Source organism: Phymastichus coffea, unplaced genomic scaffold (assembly GCF_024137745.1).
Source record: "Phymastichus coffea isolate CEN01 unplaced genomic scaffold, Cenicafe_Pcof_1.1 PCOF00200, whole genome shotgun sequence".
Lineage (NCBI taxonomy): Eukaryota > Metazoa > Arthropoda > Insecta > Hymenoptera > Eulophidae > Phymastichus > Phymastichus coffea.
Genome location: NW_026707011.1, coordinates 100,483 through 120,339, shown reverse-complemented (window position 1 = coordinate 120,339; position 19,857 = coordinate 100,483). Strand labels below are relative to the sequence as shown.

Below are 19,857 nucleotides of genomic sequence, written 5' to 3'. Positions count from 1 at the left end.
GCGTTCGTCAAGTTGGTTTTGTAAGCTGAAGTGAAGGCCTGAATATCCTGGTGTTTATGTCGAAGTCGCTTACTTTTGAAAATATATTAACAAACAAAATTCGAGTCATGTTAATTTACATGAAACGTTATAATTGTGGTATATAAACTATCATGTAATAATAAATTGTTTTCAAATTAGTCAAATGTGTATTTTTCTTAATACTGTCATAATATTGACACTATCAATTGAACCACTCGAATTGGAAACATTCTTTGGTATGAGTCTTGATTTCATATTCAATATTTAACTGTCCATGCGAACTTTGTTCATAGTAATACCCCAATAACGTCCATCTAAAATAAAAAATTCATCCTATATCGCGTGCCGTTTATGAATAGTTCTAATAACGATGAAATCAATACGTCACTTTGACATATTGATCCGTCGAGTGGACGAGAACATACTATAAGGAAGGTGCATTAGGGATCCGACTACGAACGTAGAATGATCGCTTACTTACTTGCTGTCATTTTCGTGGGCGTCTCGAATGGTAAGATTTCATTTATGATAAGCGATTCAGTGCCATAAGTGTTTAACTTGAATTTTGGGTTTTTACAGCGCACTCAGTTAGGCCCACAGAATCAATACCTACCGACCGTATCGTCGGAGGAAGAAGTGCCTTCATTCAAAATTATCCATATCAAGTATCACTACAATACTCTGGTAATCACATCTGTGGTGGCAGTATAATATCGGAAAGCTATGTAGTAACAGCAGGACATTGCATTGTAGCTTCAGCCGACCGACTAAGTGTTCGCGCAGGTACGAGTTTTTTTGAAAGAGGTGGTACAGTACACAGTGTTGTAAAGGTAAAGCGTCACGAGAACTATCAGACAAATCGTTATGGTGTCCCATCAAACGACGTCGCCGTACTGAAAATTGCCAATCCATTTACCATCGATGCTACTCATCGACCGATCGAATTATTTGAAGCTAATAAGCAACTTTCACCTGGAACGAATGTTGTTATTACAGGATGGGGTAGAACTAGAAATTTCGGTAGTCCGGCGAATCAACTACAAACTGTTACTATACCAATCATTGAAAGAAATACTTGCGACAGAGCTTATAGATCATTCGGTGGACTACCAAGTGGTCAAATATGTGCTGGTGTTTATGACAAAGGTGGTAAGGATGCCTGTCAAGGTGACTCTGGTGGTCCTCTTGCTATAGGTGGCCGACTTGCTGGAATTGTGTCTTGGGGTAATGACTGCGCGTTGGCATTCTTTCCTGGTGTTTACACTGAAGTGGCATTTTTTCGCGATTGGATAAATAAAAATGCCGAGTTGTCGTGAAACTTTCTATTATATCAGTAAATATTATTTACTTGTGTCATCCCACGTTAATTTAATATAAACAAACAATTTATGTTCAATGAATTCCTCAAAAGGCAATAAATCTAAATAGTTGGTTTTATTTCTTATTTCCATGTTAATACCTTCATGATTGCAATTCTCATATTTTATGGAAAATAATGAATTAATTAAGAAATTAATTCCTTCTCTAAAAGTGTTTATTCACTTTTGGTGTAATTTATATTGATCGTATGCTAATTACCGCTATGGATGACTACGTTTTTTAAAAATCATAAAATATGCGAAATCTTAGAAGTAATTTATTGTGTTTTGATTTGAAGTTCTAATTAATTTAGTGTTCACCACTTTCATAGTACATCAACAACTAAATAACGTACAAAATATCAACGTGGTGATGCAAAAGCAATGAATTAAACTATATAAAAGGAGAACAACATGTAATACCATTCAATTGTAATTCAATATCCATGTTAATATCACGTTAATATCCATTTAATATCACGTTCATCTACCTAGAATTCGTTACTACATCGTCATTATCTATGATAATCCAATGTTTATTTTAAATTTATATTTATTGCATCAACTCATTAAAAACATTTTGATTTTACTAAGCTGTATGACAACTCTATGATGGCCAATGATACATAGGAAAGATTTTGATGAAAAAATAAAAATATTCTATTGTATAATTAACGTATTCTTCAGATATTTTTTAATCTATTTCGCAATTCAATATGGTACGCATTATTGTACAATGTAATTATTTATTCTAGTGTTTCAATAATTGCAAAAGGACAAAGTTTTTACGGGTGGGATGTCCAGTTGAGGTATAAGATTGGAAATTCTTTAAGAGTAATTTTTTGCACAACTAAAAATATAAATGAATTGAACGGAGCATTTATTGCCTAAAATTGAAATAACATACGTACCCCTTTTGAAAAAAAATACATTTAGTACCTTGCAAGTTACATTTCTCATGAATTATAACTGTCCGTGCCATGAAAATCCGATACTATGCACGCGCGTAGAATCGATGATTAAAGTAGGTCACTTGCATAAAAACATGAGTACTTCTTTTCTTTTCACGTGCAAAAGAAAAAGAGTCAAGACGATGAGACGTGCGGCTTCGCGGCAAAGACTGAACAAACTTTTGATAGCTATAGTTATACATTACAAAACGTCCTCAAACCAACCTGGTAACCTCAAGTAGTTTTGAAAAAGCCAAGACTTCCATTTAAGTCGCGCGTGCGAGCATATCTTGTCGTGTTTATTTTATTTTTTTTTTTTTTCGGACGGAGATTTTATAAATCAGCCACGTCGTTATCGAAGATTATTACAATTCATTAAACAATAATCTTCACGTAAACGTTCACAATTAACCTAATACTGAAAACCAACCAACAGCAGAAATTCACTGCCTTGCAAAAATTGGATCCAAGGTCACTTCATCCACTGCTAATACGGGTATTGTTCTTTATCATTTGCTTTTTCTGTTAGAATAACGATCAATAGATTATATGTTTAATACGTATTTTATGCATGTACTGACGATATTAATCAATATAAGCTTTACGATAATAATTATTTCTTGTGTTTTTTTCTCTGAGCTACATACGTCTGACTAAAAAAGTCTGTGTGACTGAACTGTACGCATGAATAGGTTTCGATGATAAATCAATATTTACACTACAGGAAACATCATGAATGAAGTGTCTAAGGAAAGGCTTCAAGACTGAGTACTTATCAATAATATAAAAATCAAATGAAGAGCTATCGTAGTCAGTCACACATCCACCATGCTACTGTATAACTTCTTTTATTGGTCTACGTTCATCTTTGCCGTCAATGTTAAGTTCAATAAGAACGTAATTTTTTCGTTATTCTTCTGTATATATATATAAAATCAAGTTTATTCTTATTGATACAGGCCTGCCAAATATCGACACGTTTCACAATCAAATATGGAAGCATCCCTACATGGTTACCATGTTCCGAGGCACATTTTACAACGCATGTAGCGCATCTATTATCGCGAAAAATCTCATTCTCACAGCATCGCATTGTATCTCAAATTATTTTGATCATATAACAGTACGATCGGGCTCGAATTACCAAATAACTGATGGCACAATACATCGCATCGTATCTTATGTTCATCATGAGAATTACAGTTTGAATTACTTGAATGACTTGAATGGAAAATTGTGGGTCAACGACATTGCGATAGCTCAAGTCGAACCACCATTCGAATTCGATGCCAGTCATCAACCGATTTCATTATACAATGCCGACGAGGTGATAAAACCAGAATTAAAAGGAGAAGTTTGTGGATGGGGTTACATGTCTTATACAGACAGATCATTCTGGACTGATGAGGAAGAATTTTTACATAAACTAAACTGCGTCACCGTGCCGATATATGAAAAATCTACGTGTGCTGCTGAATATATGAAACAAGAAAATTACACTCTGAAATCCGGACAAATATGCGCTGGAAGATATAAAGGTGATTGTGCGGGTGACTTTGGTGGACCTTTGGTAGTTGATGGCCGATTAGCTGGTATCGTGTCATGGGTTTATCGATGTGGATATACAGAATATCCACCGGTTGTGTTTACCGAGATTGCTTATTTTAGAAATTGGATAGACACACAAGTCGAGAAACTATCTGGTACACATCTAGCAAAAGTTGACGTAACGGAAAAATCTATAAATAGAAGTCTACTGCAATTTCACCATGGACAATATTACTATGAAGACAAACCAATTTGGTCGTAAAATTTATTTATCATACATGAATAAATATAAATCTATCAAATCTATAGGAATAATTGTATAGAAATATGTGAAATATTCATTATACTCATATATTTCATAAATTTATTCGTTTTTATTATTTTTTTACTTATGAAATATTTCGTCATGACCATTACAAAAGTACTACTACAATAATACCAACTATTTCAATTAAAACTAAATTTTATTAGCAGACAGATAAATAAGCGTTCAATCGATTTATTCACCTGTATAAATTAATAAAATTTTATCATAATAGGGATACTGTATGTCCGTTTTATATCAATTTCATATTAAAAAGTAAACAGTTATCATCATTTACTGTTGTTAATTTAGTAAACTAAATTATACTATCACAATATTCTAATGTTAAATATAGTGTTATACAATATAGTTTCGACGTTAACTCGAGATCACGAAATTTTTATCTATTTACACATGATTGAAAATAAGGATGCGCTTTACTAGTATGAAATACAATCTATAGTATCAAAATACCGACGGCAAAATGGTCTTTTCACTGATATCCATAGCTTTATGGCTACTACTAATGGTGAGACTATTACATTTTTCTTCTGAAGTATTTTTTGTTTTTGTGAGTTTTAATAAATTCAATAGTTACATACTACGATTTTCAAATGAGTACTATCTAAACAATCCACTTGAAATTTAACGTTCCCTGTTGTACTGGAAATTAATGAAGTATAAGCGTTAATAATAAATGAATGAAGTGAATAATAAATTTTTGTTTTGTTTTGTTTTAGCGAGTCGCATCATCGGCGACGAAGATGCCGAGATCACTACCTAACTATATCAGGTCTCTGCATATTTACGGTGATCATTCCTGTGATGGTTCAATTATTGATTAAAAGTACGTGCCGACAGTCATTACGTCGACTTACTTCCTTGACAACGGCATCGCCGTTCTTGCCAGCTCGTTGAAAATAAGCTGATATGGTAGCGTTCATCAGCTGGTGAAAGTCATTTTATATGAGAATTATTATATTAACCCTTATGGTACGCCATAGAATAACGTTATCATCCAGAGGCTAGAGAAATCCATTCATTTCGATGAGACTCGCCAGTCAGTCGACCTCTTCAATGATATATAAATATAATTTTAATTTTTTCTTTACCAATCAATATTGATGAATTTTCAAAGCATAAAATAGTTTGATATATGAGGTATATTTTAGAATTTTTTATTTCGTCTATAAATAGTTGTCATTTGATTCATGCACATGAAATTGAATATCAGTACAAATGCAAGATGAACACATAAAGCGTACTTGACGACAAAAGTATGGTAAAAGAGAGAAATTTTTTTCTCAAAGTGAGACTGATATTTCTTTACGTCTTGATAGAAGGTAAGTTGTATCTTGGGCTACTGATTGTACTGAATCCCTTCATCTGCACGAAAATTGTAAATTTTAGGTTATTGATTTAATTAACGTACGTTGTACGAAAATTAATAATTATCTGGTACTGTGCTCAATGAGAACTCATTCAACCAATTGATTTCCACAAACAAAAAACAATAAGTAATAGTTGAAAAAATAAGTTAAATACTTGAACATTCAAAGTTTTAAAGATAGAATTTGTACGATTAAAAGAATTATTCTTTAAATTGAATTGTTACTCTGAGGCTAGCAAAAAATCCAAAGATTTCATAGGAACAGATGTACAGTATGTACGTTTTGTATTATATAATATCGAACAAGTGAAAGATAAAATTTGAATTCCAACATTATTTCCTTATGAACAAATGTCTGAATATGATGGATCGCATCCCAAATGGAAAGTTTTAGAAAATAATGTAACGGTGGTAGCGATGACAAAAATGCTTGAAACTTTTATTTAAGAATACTTTATATAACGATCGTCATGGTATTCATTATTATTTCTAGAGATGATACAAAAATTCTCTAATATAATAATAATCTATACAATATAGAAATCAATAAAGATTTCCGCATGGTTCCATCGAATTATCATAAGTGTGACTTAACAGCATATTGTCTATAATATAAGTAATATATTTATATTACTTAAAATTACATTCTGATAGTTGCTTATCATCACGCAAAAAAGTAAAATCGTGATGCTAGAACCCTTCCTTCAGGAATTTCATGCAGCAATGTGAACCATGCACCATATAGAAAAATATTGTCACGAGTAACGTTATGAAAAGACTATAGACACTGTAGTAGCAATCATTGCCCCAACATTATTATTAGATCATACTCGTCATTGATCAATACTGACAGGACTCTAGGATCGACAATAATATAAATTGTAAGCTGTTGCGGTAAGACGAAAAAGGGCCAAGGTGGCAGAGTACATCAGATGATGAAAGTTATTTTACACGAGAACTATTACATCAATAGTTATGGTAACGATCCAATGACGTTACCCTTCTGAGATTTGAAGAACCCATCCAATTCAATGATACTCGTCAGCCAATCGACCTCTTCAAACAAGGAGAAGTTTCGACGCCTGGAAATATGCCCATAATCACTGGTTGGGGTGAAACCGACAATGGAACACCAGTCCAACTTTAAACTGTCACCATGATTACTAAAAGTGGAAATTAAAAAATTTAGTTTGTGAAAAGTGATGCTTTAAATGAGCCGACCAAACTGTCTTCAAATACTTTTTCAACAAAATAAATCTATTGATATAAAGGATATTGTACAGAAAGTCTTAAATCGTAGATAAATATATTAAAAAATCAAGAAAATATAATTACGATGAAGAAATGTAAACTGTTTCAATTTATTTAAAAAACGAAAAAAAAAACTTGGTACGCTTCCCATACCTATAGCTAAAGACCTAGAAATTTGCTACGTTATTAAAATTACTATAAAAACTATAAATATAATTTCAATTTTTTCTTTACCAATCAATATTGATGGATTTTTAAAACATAGAATAGTTTGTTGTACGTGGTGTATTTTAGAATTTTTTATTCCGTCTATAAATAGTTGTCATTTGATTCATGCACATGAAATTGAATATCAGTACAAAAGCAAGATGTAAAAAAAATATCAGTGAAATATGAGAAATATCAGAAATATCTTGGGCTACTGATTGTACTGAATTCCTTTATTTGCACGAAAGTTGTAAATTTTAGGTTATTGACTCAATTAACGTACGTTGTATGAAAATTAATAATTATCTGGTACTGTGCTCAATGAGATCTCATTCAACCAATTGATTTCCACAAACAAAAAACAATAAGTAATAGTTGAAAAAGTAAGTTAAATACTTGAACATTTAAAGTTTTAAAGATAGAATTTGTAAAAGAATTATTCTGTAAATTAAATTGTTCTGCTTTATGGCTAATGGAGAAACGAAAGTTTTCGTAGAAACAGATGTACAGTGTTTACGTTTTGTATTATATAATATCGTACGTGTAAAAGATAAAATTCGAATTCCAACATTATTTCCTTATGAACAAATGTCTGAATATAATTATATGATAGATCGCATCCCAAAAGGAAAGTTTTAGAAAATAATGTAACGGTGGTAGCGATGACAAAAATGCTTGAAACGTTCATACAAGAATACTTTATACAACGATCGTCATTGTATTCTGTATCTTCGCCCCAATATTATTATTAGATGAAACTCGTCCCTGATTAATATTGATAGGACTCTAGGATTGACAATAATATAAATTGTAACTAGTTGCGATAAGACGAGAAAGAAAAATCTGTATAGATATTAGCAGTATGATGCTGTGCTTATCTTCGATTTAAAACTCTGTTCACTGTTGACACAGACTAGTGTGCTTTCTGTTTCTTTCATAATATTTTTGGTAAAGACTCGTACTTATGAGACTTCTAGACCTCTTGTCATTAATAGTAGAAAATGATATTGTATCTAAGGACCCAAGGTATACCATAGCTTGGTATCCTGATGTTTATACCTAAGCTGCATATTTTGCATTATAAGTCCACGGAATACTAATTTATGTATATGAATGATGTAGAAATTGTATAATCAAATATACTCTAATACAATTGACTTCAGTAATTAAGTCAGAATTTATTAATGTATATAAAATTTAGCATTATAACTGTGTTTAGCTAAAGTGGGTGAAAACATTGAAGACACAAGACAATATTAAAATATGTGTCACATATATTGTCATACAATGAGTCATTGGCGTATTAAAAAAGTTTAGTTAACATATTTTGTTTACAAAATAAATTGCAGAATAAAAACAGTTCACAATTTAACCAGACCAAATAACTCTTATGTATTTCGATGTACTGAACACGAAGCCGAGGTACATTCATCTCTATTTCATCAGCTTTAGTCATGTGAAGGTCAAACGTATATATTACAACAAAATTGAAAATTCGACCACGGATTTAGAAAGTGCGGGAAATTTTACTTTCAAAGATATATTCTTGATTTTTTCCAACATGACTTTTGAAAGACACCTGGAGTTCAAACAAATAACAGATAAACTAAATTTACAGGTTATAGTCCCGCAGGTTATAAGGCTTTGGTTGGGGAATTTACGATATAGGAGATTGAGTTTATAGCGTTACAGCGTTAAGAGTTTGAAGATTAAGGAAATTGGAGTTACAGCCCCACAGGTTACAGGGTTGGAAGGTTAAGGAAATTAGGATTAAGAGTCTAGGGTTGTAGTCACACAGGGTTAAAGAGCTCGAGGGTTCAAGCAATTAAGGTTCAAGAATTAGGGTTATATTTCCTTTATGAAAAGAAATATACTTTAACGCTTAAAATTGATAATAAATTGTAAACAATATTATCCGAGATCATTTTATAAAAAAGATTTACGTGTATATAATAATATTGTAACAAACCACCGGATCCTATACGTTAAATAACTATCATACAATTATAAAAGACTTAAGTTTATTAACTATAGTCTTGATGACATGAATGAATGCTAAACGAAATTTAACTAAATAACAGTGACTCAATGTAAAATATTTATGGCACCTTCTGTGCTAAGTATGAGATAAGTCACGGCAAATCCAACATAAAACAATACGCTTTCAACGCAATTTCAATATTGATTGTGATCGCAAGATTTTTATCTATTCGTACATCGCGTAGTCTGATAGAGCTTTTGAGTGGCCACGTTAATTGCTAGTATAAAATAAAAACGTGATTAGTCTCTACTCAGTGTTCAAACTCCGAAAACAAAATGTTCCTCTTACTGGTGACCGTTGCTCTCGTGGCTGCTGCAAATGGTGAATATAGAATTTTTCTATGGAATAAGTGGTCTTATTGTGATTTGTGATGAATTAAAAAGTTACATTTCATGTTTATTAAGCTAATACTGTCTAAACGGTTCGCTTGAGTTTTAAGATTCCCTTATGTTTTACTTGAAAATCGATTATGCGTAAGCGTTAACTGAATAATAAATTTTTGTTTCGTTTTAGCGAGCTCCGTGACTCGTGATAGACCAATGTTCTCAACGGGTCGCATCGTCGGCGGCGATGATGCCGAGATCACCACCTACCCATATCAAATCTCTATGCAACTTTTCGGCGAACACTTGTGTGGCGGTTCAATTATTGACGAAAACTACGTCGTGACTGCATGCCATTGCGTCGACGACTTGCTTCCCCGTGACATCACCGTTCGTGCCGGCTCATCGAAAATAGGTCAAGGTGGCAGCGTTCATGAGGTGACGAAAGTCATTCGTCACGAAAACTATAACACCAATATTTATAGTATACCATCCAATGACGTTGCCCTTCTGAAATTAAATGAACCCATCCATTTCGATGATACACGTCAGCCAATCGACCTCTTCAAACAAGGAGAAGTTTCGGCGCCTGGAAACATGTCTGTAATCACTGGCTGGGGTGACACTGGCAAAGGAATATCTACCCAGCTTCAAACTGTCACCATTCCCATCGTCGATAAAAACCTATGCAATAATGTATACAAAAGATATGGTGGAGTACCAGCTGGTGAAATCTGCGCTGGTTATTACGGAATTGGTGGCAAGGATGCTTGCATAGGTGATTCTGGTGGCCCACTTACCATCAATGGTCGTCTTGCCGGTATTATCTCGTGGGGTTTTGAATGCGGTAGCGCTGACTTCCCTGGAGTATACACAGAGATCGCTTACTACCACGATTGGATTAAGAAACATATTCAGCCCTAAGTTACTATATCAAAAAATTTTAGCTCAATGTTGAATGGAATATTATTCTTAAAACATTTCTGACATTCGGAGAAAATATAATATTTGTATATACAATTTTTTGTATGTAAATTATTCACGACCTTTCAAAATTTGTGAATAATTATCACGTTAGAAAAAATATTTGAATAAATATAATTGTCTTTTAAGATGTATTCTTTTAACCGTGCTTGGCGAATGGAAAGTTACGAACAAGGTTTTCCTTCATTGAAAAATGGATAAACGACTTGCTTTTATAATTTATTGCCTTTTATCCGCGATGATTATTAATCATCATTACTCTATGTCGACTGCATCTCTGCGATTCAACTAAATGAAACAACGAGGACCACTCTGAACTGAGATACCGAACAAACAAGTTCGTCACGTATACCATAAATATTAAGCTATATATGTCTTAAAACTTTGCCCATTTGCTTGCATTTGTTAACTTTGCTTCAAATAAGAATTATGTTAAGAAGATTTCAGCTCACCCACTATCGACACATTCAATCATCATAAGTGTGGTAACAACTTCCTATCTCATAGCAGCTAATTTGCTGCCGAAAATGGTAAACTTTGAAGTGATTGCCATTTGCTCGGGAATTCCATACAACGAAGTAGTATCGTGTACCATATAGACAAATGTTTCGTCTCGAGCAGCGTCATAAATAGATTAATACCGTTGTAATAGCTAACATCGCCCCATCATTATTATTCGAAGAATCTCGTCTTTTTTCAATACTGATAAGACTGTAGTATCGAGAATTATTAAAATTGTAACTGTTTGAGATAAGACAATAAACAAGAATCGGAATGAACTTTTGCAATATGCTACCTGTGCTAATCCTATAGAAAAAATCCCATTCAGGTCGACTCTATCTTGTATTTATTTTCATACTTTGTGTTTATTTCATAAGATTTTTAGTAAAGACACGTGCGCATGTATCTTCCGAACCTCTTGTCATTGGTAATAGAAACTGATATTGTATCTAAGAACCCATAGTTTGGTATCCTGATGCTTATACTCGCTCGTTATAAGGCTTCATGATTAAGGAAATTACGATATAGGAAATTGAGTTTATAGCGTTACAGCGTTAAGAGTTTGAAGATTAAGGAAATTGGAGTTACAGCCCCACATGTTACTAGGTTCATAGGTTAGGGAAAGTAGGGTTAAGAGTCTAGGGTCGTAGTCTCACAGGGTAATAGAATTCGAGGGCTCAAGAGCTAGGGTTATATTTCCTATATGAAAAGCAATATACATTAATGCTTAAGGTTGATAATAAAATATAAACAATTTTATACCATTGTTTTTGTAAAAAGGATTTACGTGTATATAATAATATTGTGACAAACCAACGAATCCTATACGCTCAATAATTATCATACAATTATAAAAGACTTAAGTTTATTAACTATAGTCTTGATGACATGAATGAATGCTAAACGAAATTTAACTAAATAACAGTGACTCAATGTAAAATATTTATGGCACCTTCTGTGCTAAGTATGAGATAAGTCACGGCAAATCCAACATAAAACAATACGCTTTCAACGCAATTTCAATATTGATTGTGATCGCAAGATTTTTATCTATTCGTACATCGCGTAGTCTGATAGAGCTTTTGAGTGGCCACGTTAATTGCTAGTATAAAATAAAAACGTGATTAGTCTCTACTCAGTGTTCAAACTCCGAAAACAAAATGTTCCTCTTACTGGTGACCGTTGCTCTCGTGGCTGCTGCAAATGGTGAATATAGAATTTTTCTATGGAATAAGTGGTCTTATTGTGATTTGTGATGAATTAAAAAGTTACATTTCATGTTTATTAAGCTAATACTGTCTAAATGGTTCGCTTGAGTTTTAAGATTCCCTTATGTTTTACTTGAAAATCGATGATGCGTAAGCGATAACTGAATAATAAATTTTTGCTTTGTTTTAGCGAGCTCCGTGACTCGTGAGAGATCAATATTCCCGATGGGTCGCATCATCGGCGGCGACGATGCCGAGATCACCACCTACCCATATCAAGTCTCTCTGCAAATTTTCGACAGACACGTCTGTGGCGGTTCAATTATTGACAAAAACTACGTCGTGACTGCATGTCATTGCGTCGACGACTTACTAGCCCGCGACATCATCGTTCGTGTCGGCTCATCAAAAATAGATCAAGGTGGCAGTATTCATCAGGTGATGGAAGTCATTCGTAAAGAAGACTGTTACGTCAATAGTTATGGTAACCCAACCAATGACATTGCTCTCCTGCGATTAAAAGAACACATCCATTTCGATGATACACGTCAGCCAATCGACCTCTTCAAACAAGGAGAAGTTTCGGCGCCTGGAAACATGTCTGTAATAACTGGCTGGGGTGATACCGGCAAAGGAATATCTACCCAGCTACAAACTGTCACCGTTCCCATTATCGATAAAAAACTATGCAATAATGCATACAAAAGATATGGTGGAGTGCCGGCTGGTGAAATCTGCGCTGGTTATTACGGAATTGGGGGCAAGGATACTTGCATTGGTGATTCTGGTGGCCCACTTACCATCAATGGTCGTCTTGCCGGTATTACCTCGTGGGGTTTGGGCTGCGCTGAAGCTGACTTCCCCGGAGTATATACGGAGATCGCTTACTACCGGGATTGGATTAAGAAACATATTCAGCCCTAAGTTACTATATCAAAAAATTTTAGCTCAATGTTGAATGGAATATTATTCTTAAAACATTTCTGACATTCGGAGAAAATATAATATTTGTATATACAATTTTTTGTATGTAAATTATTCACGACCTTTCAAACATTTGTGAATAATTATCACGTTGGAAATGAATATTAGTTCAGAAATATAATTGTCTTTTAAGATGTATTCTTTTAACCGTGCTTAGCGAATGGAAAGTTTCGAACAAGTGGAAGGTTTTCCTTCATTGAAAAATGGATAAACGACTTGCTATTATAATTTATTACCTTTTTTCCGGGATGATTATTAATCATCATTACCCTTATGTCGACTGCATCTCTGCGATTCAACTAAATGAAACAACGAGGACCACTCTGAACTGAGATACCGAACAAACAAGTTCGTCACGTATACCATAAATATTAAGCTATATAAGTCTTAAAACTTTGCCCATTTGCTTGCATTTGTTAACTTTGCTTCAAATAAGAATTATGTTAAGAAGATTTCAGCTCACCCACTATCGACACATCCAATCATCATAAGTGTGGTAACAACTTCCTATCTCATAGCAGCTAATTTGCTGCCGAAAATGGTAAACTTTGAAGTGATTGCCATTTGCTCGGGAATTCCATACAACGAAGTAGTGTCGTGTATCATATAGACAAATGTTTCGTCTCGAGCAGCGTCATAAATAGATTAATACCGTTGTAATAGCTAACATCGCCCCATCATTATTATTCGAAGAATCTCGTCTTTTTTCAATAGTGATAAGACTGTAGTATCGAGAATTATTGAAATTGTAACTGTTTGAGATAAGACAATAAACAAGAATCGGAATGAACTTTTGCAATATGCTACCTGTGCTAATCCTATAGAACAAATCCCATTCAGGTCGACTCTCTCTTGTATTTATTTTCATACTTTGTGTTTATTTCATAAGATTTTTAGTAAAGTCGCGTGCGTATGTGACTTCTGGATTTCTTTTCATTGATTGTAGAAGCTGATAATTATATCTTAAATATCCTAATGTCGAGCCTGAAATCGTGTATTTTGTGATATATACAAGTACACGAAAGACTAAATTTATGTGTATGAATGATGTCTAAAAGATATAGTGAGATACGTCTTGATACGATTTATTCTAGTGAATATAAATTAGAATGTATAAGTATACATAACGTTTAGAATTAAAACTTTATTTGGTTAAACTAACGTGTGTGAAAATATTGAAGGCACGAGATAATACTAAAGTATGTGACACATATGTCATTCAATGAATTATCGGCGTATCAAGGAAGTTTGGTTGACATATTTTGATTGATTAATTTTTCACTATCATCATATCTATAATATAAATGTATAATACATATGCCTACGCGTCACATGTTATTGAATCAATTGGCATGTCTACGAATCATTGGAATATTTGTATTTATATATTGCATTTATTTTACACACACGTATACTGATATTATGTAGTCATATATATATACAGAAATACATACACATGCAGGTGAAAAACTATGTTCAGAACTCCATGTACTCTAGACTGATTACTTCGAAGTAGACATTGAGCCTACTTGACAAATTAAAACGGAGACTCCGAACCATAAAATTTTTTAATGGGAGCTACCACATTTGAAGGTCGAGCCACTATGCTTTCCTTGAGCATCATTGCGTCCTGACATTTACTGGCTCGTTAAGACATATGTGCAATAAATACAACTCCTAGAGAATAAGTTTCTCCGAGCGTACTTGTTGATGAAATCTATGCAACCTATTGTCGAAGAATCGTCTGTCAGTTTCAGCTACAACTTGTGCCTCTCCTATTATCTATACTTCCCACCCTATTTATATATCTTCATAAGGTACATTACACTTCACACGTGTAATTTTTAAATATACTTCTATGTTTCATATATATTATAATTTTTAAACCGCCAACTAGTCCAGCATAATGTCATCGATATTTTAAATCAGTTAACTGTCATACTTTGATTAATTGATTTTTTATTATTATCATATCTATAGTTGTATTCACGCACTATTTACAAAATATTACATCCCGGAATCACAGATAATCTTATCAAAAAAGAAAAATGATTCTATGCCACGTATCAGTGTAAACGTTTAATTAAAATAGAACGTAAAATATTATATACTTATATTTCTTTTGGAATCTCTTGTACATTGCATCAGTTTTATAAAGATAAGTAAATCAATTGTAAATGAAAAATATTACAAAAGGATTTTTCCTAGTCGTATAAAATTTTAAAAATATATGAAACGAAGAAGGAGATTCGAAAATTCGAGACAAATATTGTGAAAATGATGTTACTCTTGAATAATTTTTTGAAATTAAAACAACTGCACAAACATTCTGCTCTATGATCATATATATCAGAAGAACATACCTTCAAAAAGGTCATGGCATTTACAAAATTTACAAAGTTTAAGTGAATCTATAAGTAAGAATAATACATATGATGCTATTCACAAAAGTTATCCTTGCTTTATCTAGAAATCGTTATTTTTATTAATTCTATTGATGATAAAATAAATATTTCTTTTTCTAACTAGCGTTTAATATTTTTCTATTCCAAATACCATTTTGTTAGCAAGCTATCTAATCTTAGATATATAAATAATGATATTTATTTTAAATAAGAAAGTGACCTCTTCAAGTACGTTAAGGAATTCATTAATTGAATTTGTAGATTTGATCGAGCCATGTGCCCGATATTTAATACTAAAATCTTAGGCCGTCGCGTGATAACGTTTTAATTGAATTCACCGAAAAATCAAATAATGAATCAGATCTTGCTAAACGTCCCCATTATCAAAGCATTTCATACAAATCTTAGAAATGGATAAAGTCCGAGTTGATAAGCTTACCACTTGTAAAGTCAAAGTTCATTCTATTAAGAGAAAAGAATAGCCAAATCTATCAAAATAAAAACTTGATGATACATAAGTTTCGTTATATTTAGTAGAAAGCAAATGTCAGAAAAATGTAAGCTTACAATGTATTTTTTTAGACATTTTAAAACATTCCTAATTATCAAAGTATTTTGTTTACAAGCAAAGGCTATTAAAATTTGCTATTCGATATTTTCAAATTTTGCAAATTAAGTTACGTTATTATATTAGTTTGAACGTTAAATGTACCATTAATAACACAAGTATTGGAGATATGGTTTGATAAAAAGAAATATACTTTAAAGCCTATACTCGTATATAATTTGTATGTACTGCCGTTCGAGAAATATAACTTTACATATTCTTCGTAATTCGTAATTCTGAAATCTGAAAGAAAGTAAAGAAACAAAAAAAGAAAGGCTGATTAAGACTATAAGAGAAAGCGTAATAGCACCTGAAGATGGGTGTCTTCCAATATTCATCGGGGATAAACCTCACAAAAACTATGCAACTCTATGTAAAATTTCCTGCTGAATCCAAATTCGAATCCGAATCAAATCTTGATAAGAAATCACGAAGTGCATCATGGAGTGCCATCTGGTTAATTCTGCGCTGGATATTACGGAGTTGGTGGCAAGGATGCTTGCTTAGGTGATGCTGGTGACCCACTTACCATCGATTGTCGTCTTGCTGGTATTATCTCGTGGGGTTTGGGCTACGCTGAAGCTGACTATCCCGGAGTATATCGTACACGGAGATCGCTTACTACCGCGATTGGATTAAGAATCATATTTTTGTAAAAATGATTTGCGTGTATATAATAATATTGTAAAAAACCACCGGATCCTATATGCTCAATAACTATCACACAATTATAAAAGACTTAAGTTTATTAACTATAGCTTTAATGATATGAATAAAATAAAAGCTTAACGAAAATCTAAATCTAAATTTTTATCTAATCAAATAACAGTGACTCGATGTTAAATGTTCATAGAAACAATTCTAACATTGATTATTGTAATCGCGAAATTTTTATCTATTCGCACATCGCGTAGTCTGATAGAGCTTTTAAGTGGTCAAGTCCACTGCTAGTATGAAATAAAAACGCGGTTAGTCTCGACTCAGTATTCAAACTCCGAAGACAAAATGTTCCTTTTATTGTTGACTATTGCTCTCGTGGCTGCTGCAAATGGTGATTATAGAATTTTTCTATAGAATAAGTTATCTTGTTGTGAATTGTAATGAATTGAAAAGTTACGCCTCATATTTTCTAAGACAATACTGTTTCAACCATGCGCTTGAATTTTAACGTTCCCTTATGTTTTACTTGAAAATCGATGATGCGTAATCGTTAACGGAATAATAAATTTTTGCTTTGTTTTAGCGAGCTCCGTGACTCGTGAAAGACCAATGTTCCCGGCGGGTCGCATCGTTGGCGGCAACGATGCCGAGATCACCACCTACCCATATCAAATCTCTATGCAACTTTTCGGCGAACACTTGTGTGGCGGTTCAATTATTGACGAAAACTACGTCGTGACTGCATGCCATTGCGTCGACGACTTGCTTCCCCGTGACATCACCGTTCGTGCCGGCTCATCGAAAATAGGTCAAGGTGGCAGCGTTCATGAGGTGACGAAAGTCATTCGTCACGAAAACTATAACACCAATATTTATAGTATACCATCCAATGACGTTGCCCTTCTGAAATTAAATGAACCCATCCATTTCGATGATACACGTCAGCCAATCGACCTCTTCAAACAAGGAGAAGTTTCGGCGCCTGGAAACATGTCTGTAATCACTGGCTGGGGTGACACTGGCAAAGGAATATCTACCCAGCTTCAAACTGTCACCATTCCCATCGTCGATAAAAACCTATGCAATAATGTATACAAAAGATATGGTGGAGTACCAGCTGGTGAAATCTGCGCTGGTTATTACGGAATTGGTGGCAAGGATGCTTGCATAGGTGATTCTGGTGGCCCACTTACCATCAATGGTCGTCTTGCCGGTATTATCTCGTGGGGTTTTGAATGCGGTAGCGCTGACTACCCCGGAGTATACACGGAGATCGCTTACTACCACGATTGGATTAAGAAACATATTCAGCCCTAAGTTACTATATCAAAAAATTTTAGCTGAATGCTGAATGGAATATTATTCTTAAAACATTTCTGACATTCGGAGAAAATATAGTATTTGTATATACAATTTTTTGTATGTAAATTATTCACGACCTTTCAAAATTTGTGAATAATTATCACGTTGGAAAAAAAAAAATTGAATAAATATAATTGTCTTATAAGATGTTCTTTTTTAACTGTGCTTGGCGAATGGAAAGTTACGAACGAGTGTACGGTTTTCCTTCATCGAAAAATGGATAAACGACTTGCTTTTAGAATTTATTGCCTTTTCTCTGGGAAGATTATTAATCATCATTACCCTTATGTCGACGGCATCTCTGTGAACCAGCTAAATGAAACAACGACGAACACTACTCTGAACTGAGATACCGAACAAACAAGTTCGCCTCTTATGCCGTCGATATTAAACTACATACGCCTTAAAACTTTGCGCATTTGTTTGCATTTGTTAACTTTGCTGTTCAAATAAGAATTATGTTAAGGAGATTCCAGAGCACACGCTATCAATACATCCAATCATTATAAGTGTGGTGACAACTTCCCATCTCATAGCATCTAATTTTCTGCCGAAAAAGGTAAACTTTAAAGTGATTGCCATTTGTTCGGGAATTCCATACATCGAAGTAGTATCGTGTACCATATAGACAAATGTTTCGTCTCGAGCAACGTCATAAATAGACTAATACCGTTGTAATAGCTAACATTGTCCAATCATTATTATTTGACGAATCTGGTCTCTTTCCAATACTGATAAGACTATAGTCTCGAGAATTATGGAAATTGTAACTGTTTGAGATAAGACAATAAACAAGAATCGGAATGGACTTTTGCAATGACTTCGTCATAATTGCGAATATAAAGCAAACTTTTATATTTATATGTTGTATCAATGAGTTTGAGGTGTTGCGTGTTAATTTTATATTTTTTAGTTTTGTCATTAATTCATAGTCTTATTAACAGTATACTTTACGGTTAAGTCGTTTTTATAAGATCAATGATAAAATTTGAAGTCACGTTAAAGTTTTCAAGATCATCACTTTTATGAATTCTAACTACAAACTCAACAATGATGTGCATAGGCGAAAACTTAAACGCTGAAATCTGATAGAAAGTAAAGAAACAAAAAAAGAAAGGTTGATTAAGACTATAAGAGAAAGCGTAATAGCCCCTGAAGCTGAGTGTCTTCCTATATTCATCGGGGATATACCTCACAAAAACTATGCAACGCTATGTAAAATTTCCTGTTGAATCCGAATTCGAATCCGAATCGAATCTTGATCAGAAATCACGAAAAGTGGTACATTTTTCGAAAATTCGATTGTCCAATGTGTTATAAAAAACTGAGTTTTCCGGTGTGGAGTCATTTTTACTGGAAAATATAGCTCAAAAGAAGAAAAAAAGTATTTATATATGTTATACAAGAAGTCAATAGGTTTATAATTTAAGGTATCAACATTTTTCGTAAAGCGTGCGTGTATTTATAGCGAAAAACGTAATAGGTTTATTTGGAAAATAAACGATTTACAAATGAAATCATTATGAAAATTATATATTGCTAGAAAGATAAAGGTTTAACGAATCCAAACTTTTTTTAATTTTTCAAAAATAATGGTTTTCACTAGAGTAATTAACTCCGGAAAATCAGTCAAATAAGCCGTTTTCCAACATTTCATCGCGTACAATTTTAAAACTTAATTTTTTATATAATTTCTATACATACTTTTTTTCTTCTTTTGAGTTATATTTCCCGATAAAAATGAGTTCGCACT

The 19,857-nt window shown here is 33.3% G+C and overlaps 6 protein-coding genes across 16 annotated transcripts in view; 5 read left to right on the top strand and 1 right to left on the bottom strand.

The window, feature by feature from the left end:
• LOC131673825 (glutamate-gated chloride channel) overlaps positions 1–19,857 on the bottom strand; it is a 117,696-nt gene that overhangs the window by 66,601 nt on the left and 31,238 nt on the right. The gene's annotated exons all lie outside the window — the stretch shown is intronic.
• LOC131673832 (trypsin-1-like) lies at positions 483–1,419 on the top strand. Its single transcript, XM_058952165.1, has 2 exons — positions 483–532; positions 601–1,419. Exons 1-2 carry the CDS (start codon positions 487–489, stop codon positions 1,335–1,337), a joined length of 783 nt encoding a protein of 260 aa, XP_058808148.1. The 5' UTR covers positions 483–486; the 3' UTR covers positions 1,338–1,419.
• LOC131673848 (trypsin delta-like) lies at positions 3,339–4,139 on the top strand. Its single transcript, XM_058952186.1, has one exon. The coding sequence runs from the start codon at positions 3,339–3,341 to the stop codon at positions 4,137–4,139; it is 801 nt and encodes a 266-aa protein (XP_058808169.1).
• LOC131673833 (trypsin-1-like) lies at positions 9,255–10,383 on the top strand. Its single transcript, XM_058952166.1, has 2 exons — positions 9,255–9,391; positions 9,584–10,383. Exons 1-2 carry the CDS (start codon positions 9,346–9,348, stop codon positions 10,315–10,317), a joined length of 780 nt encoding a protein of 259 aa, XP_058808149.1. The 5' UTR covers positions 9,255–9,345; the 3' UTR covers positions 10,318–10,383.
• Positions 11,948–13,010, top strand: LOC131673834 (trypsin-1-like). Its single transcript, XM_058952167.1, has 2 exons — positions 11,948–12,084; positions 12,277–13,010. The coding sequence occupies exons 1-2, from the start codon at positions 12,039–12,041 to the stop codon at positions 13,008–13,010; spliced, it is 780 nt and encodes a 259-aa protein (XP_058808150.1). The 5' UTR covers positions 11,948–12,038.
• Positions 17,088–18,059, top strand: LOC131673835 (trypsin-1-like). The gene is made up of 2 exons (XM_058952169.1): positions 17,088–17,133; positions 17,326–18,059. Exons 1-2 carry the CDS (start codon positions 17,088–17,090, stop codon positions 18,057–18,059), a joined length of 780 nt encoding a protein of 259 aa, XP_058808152.1.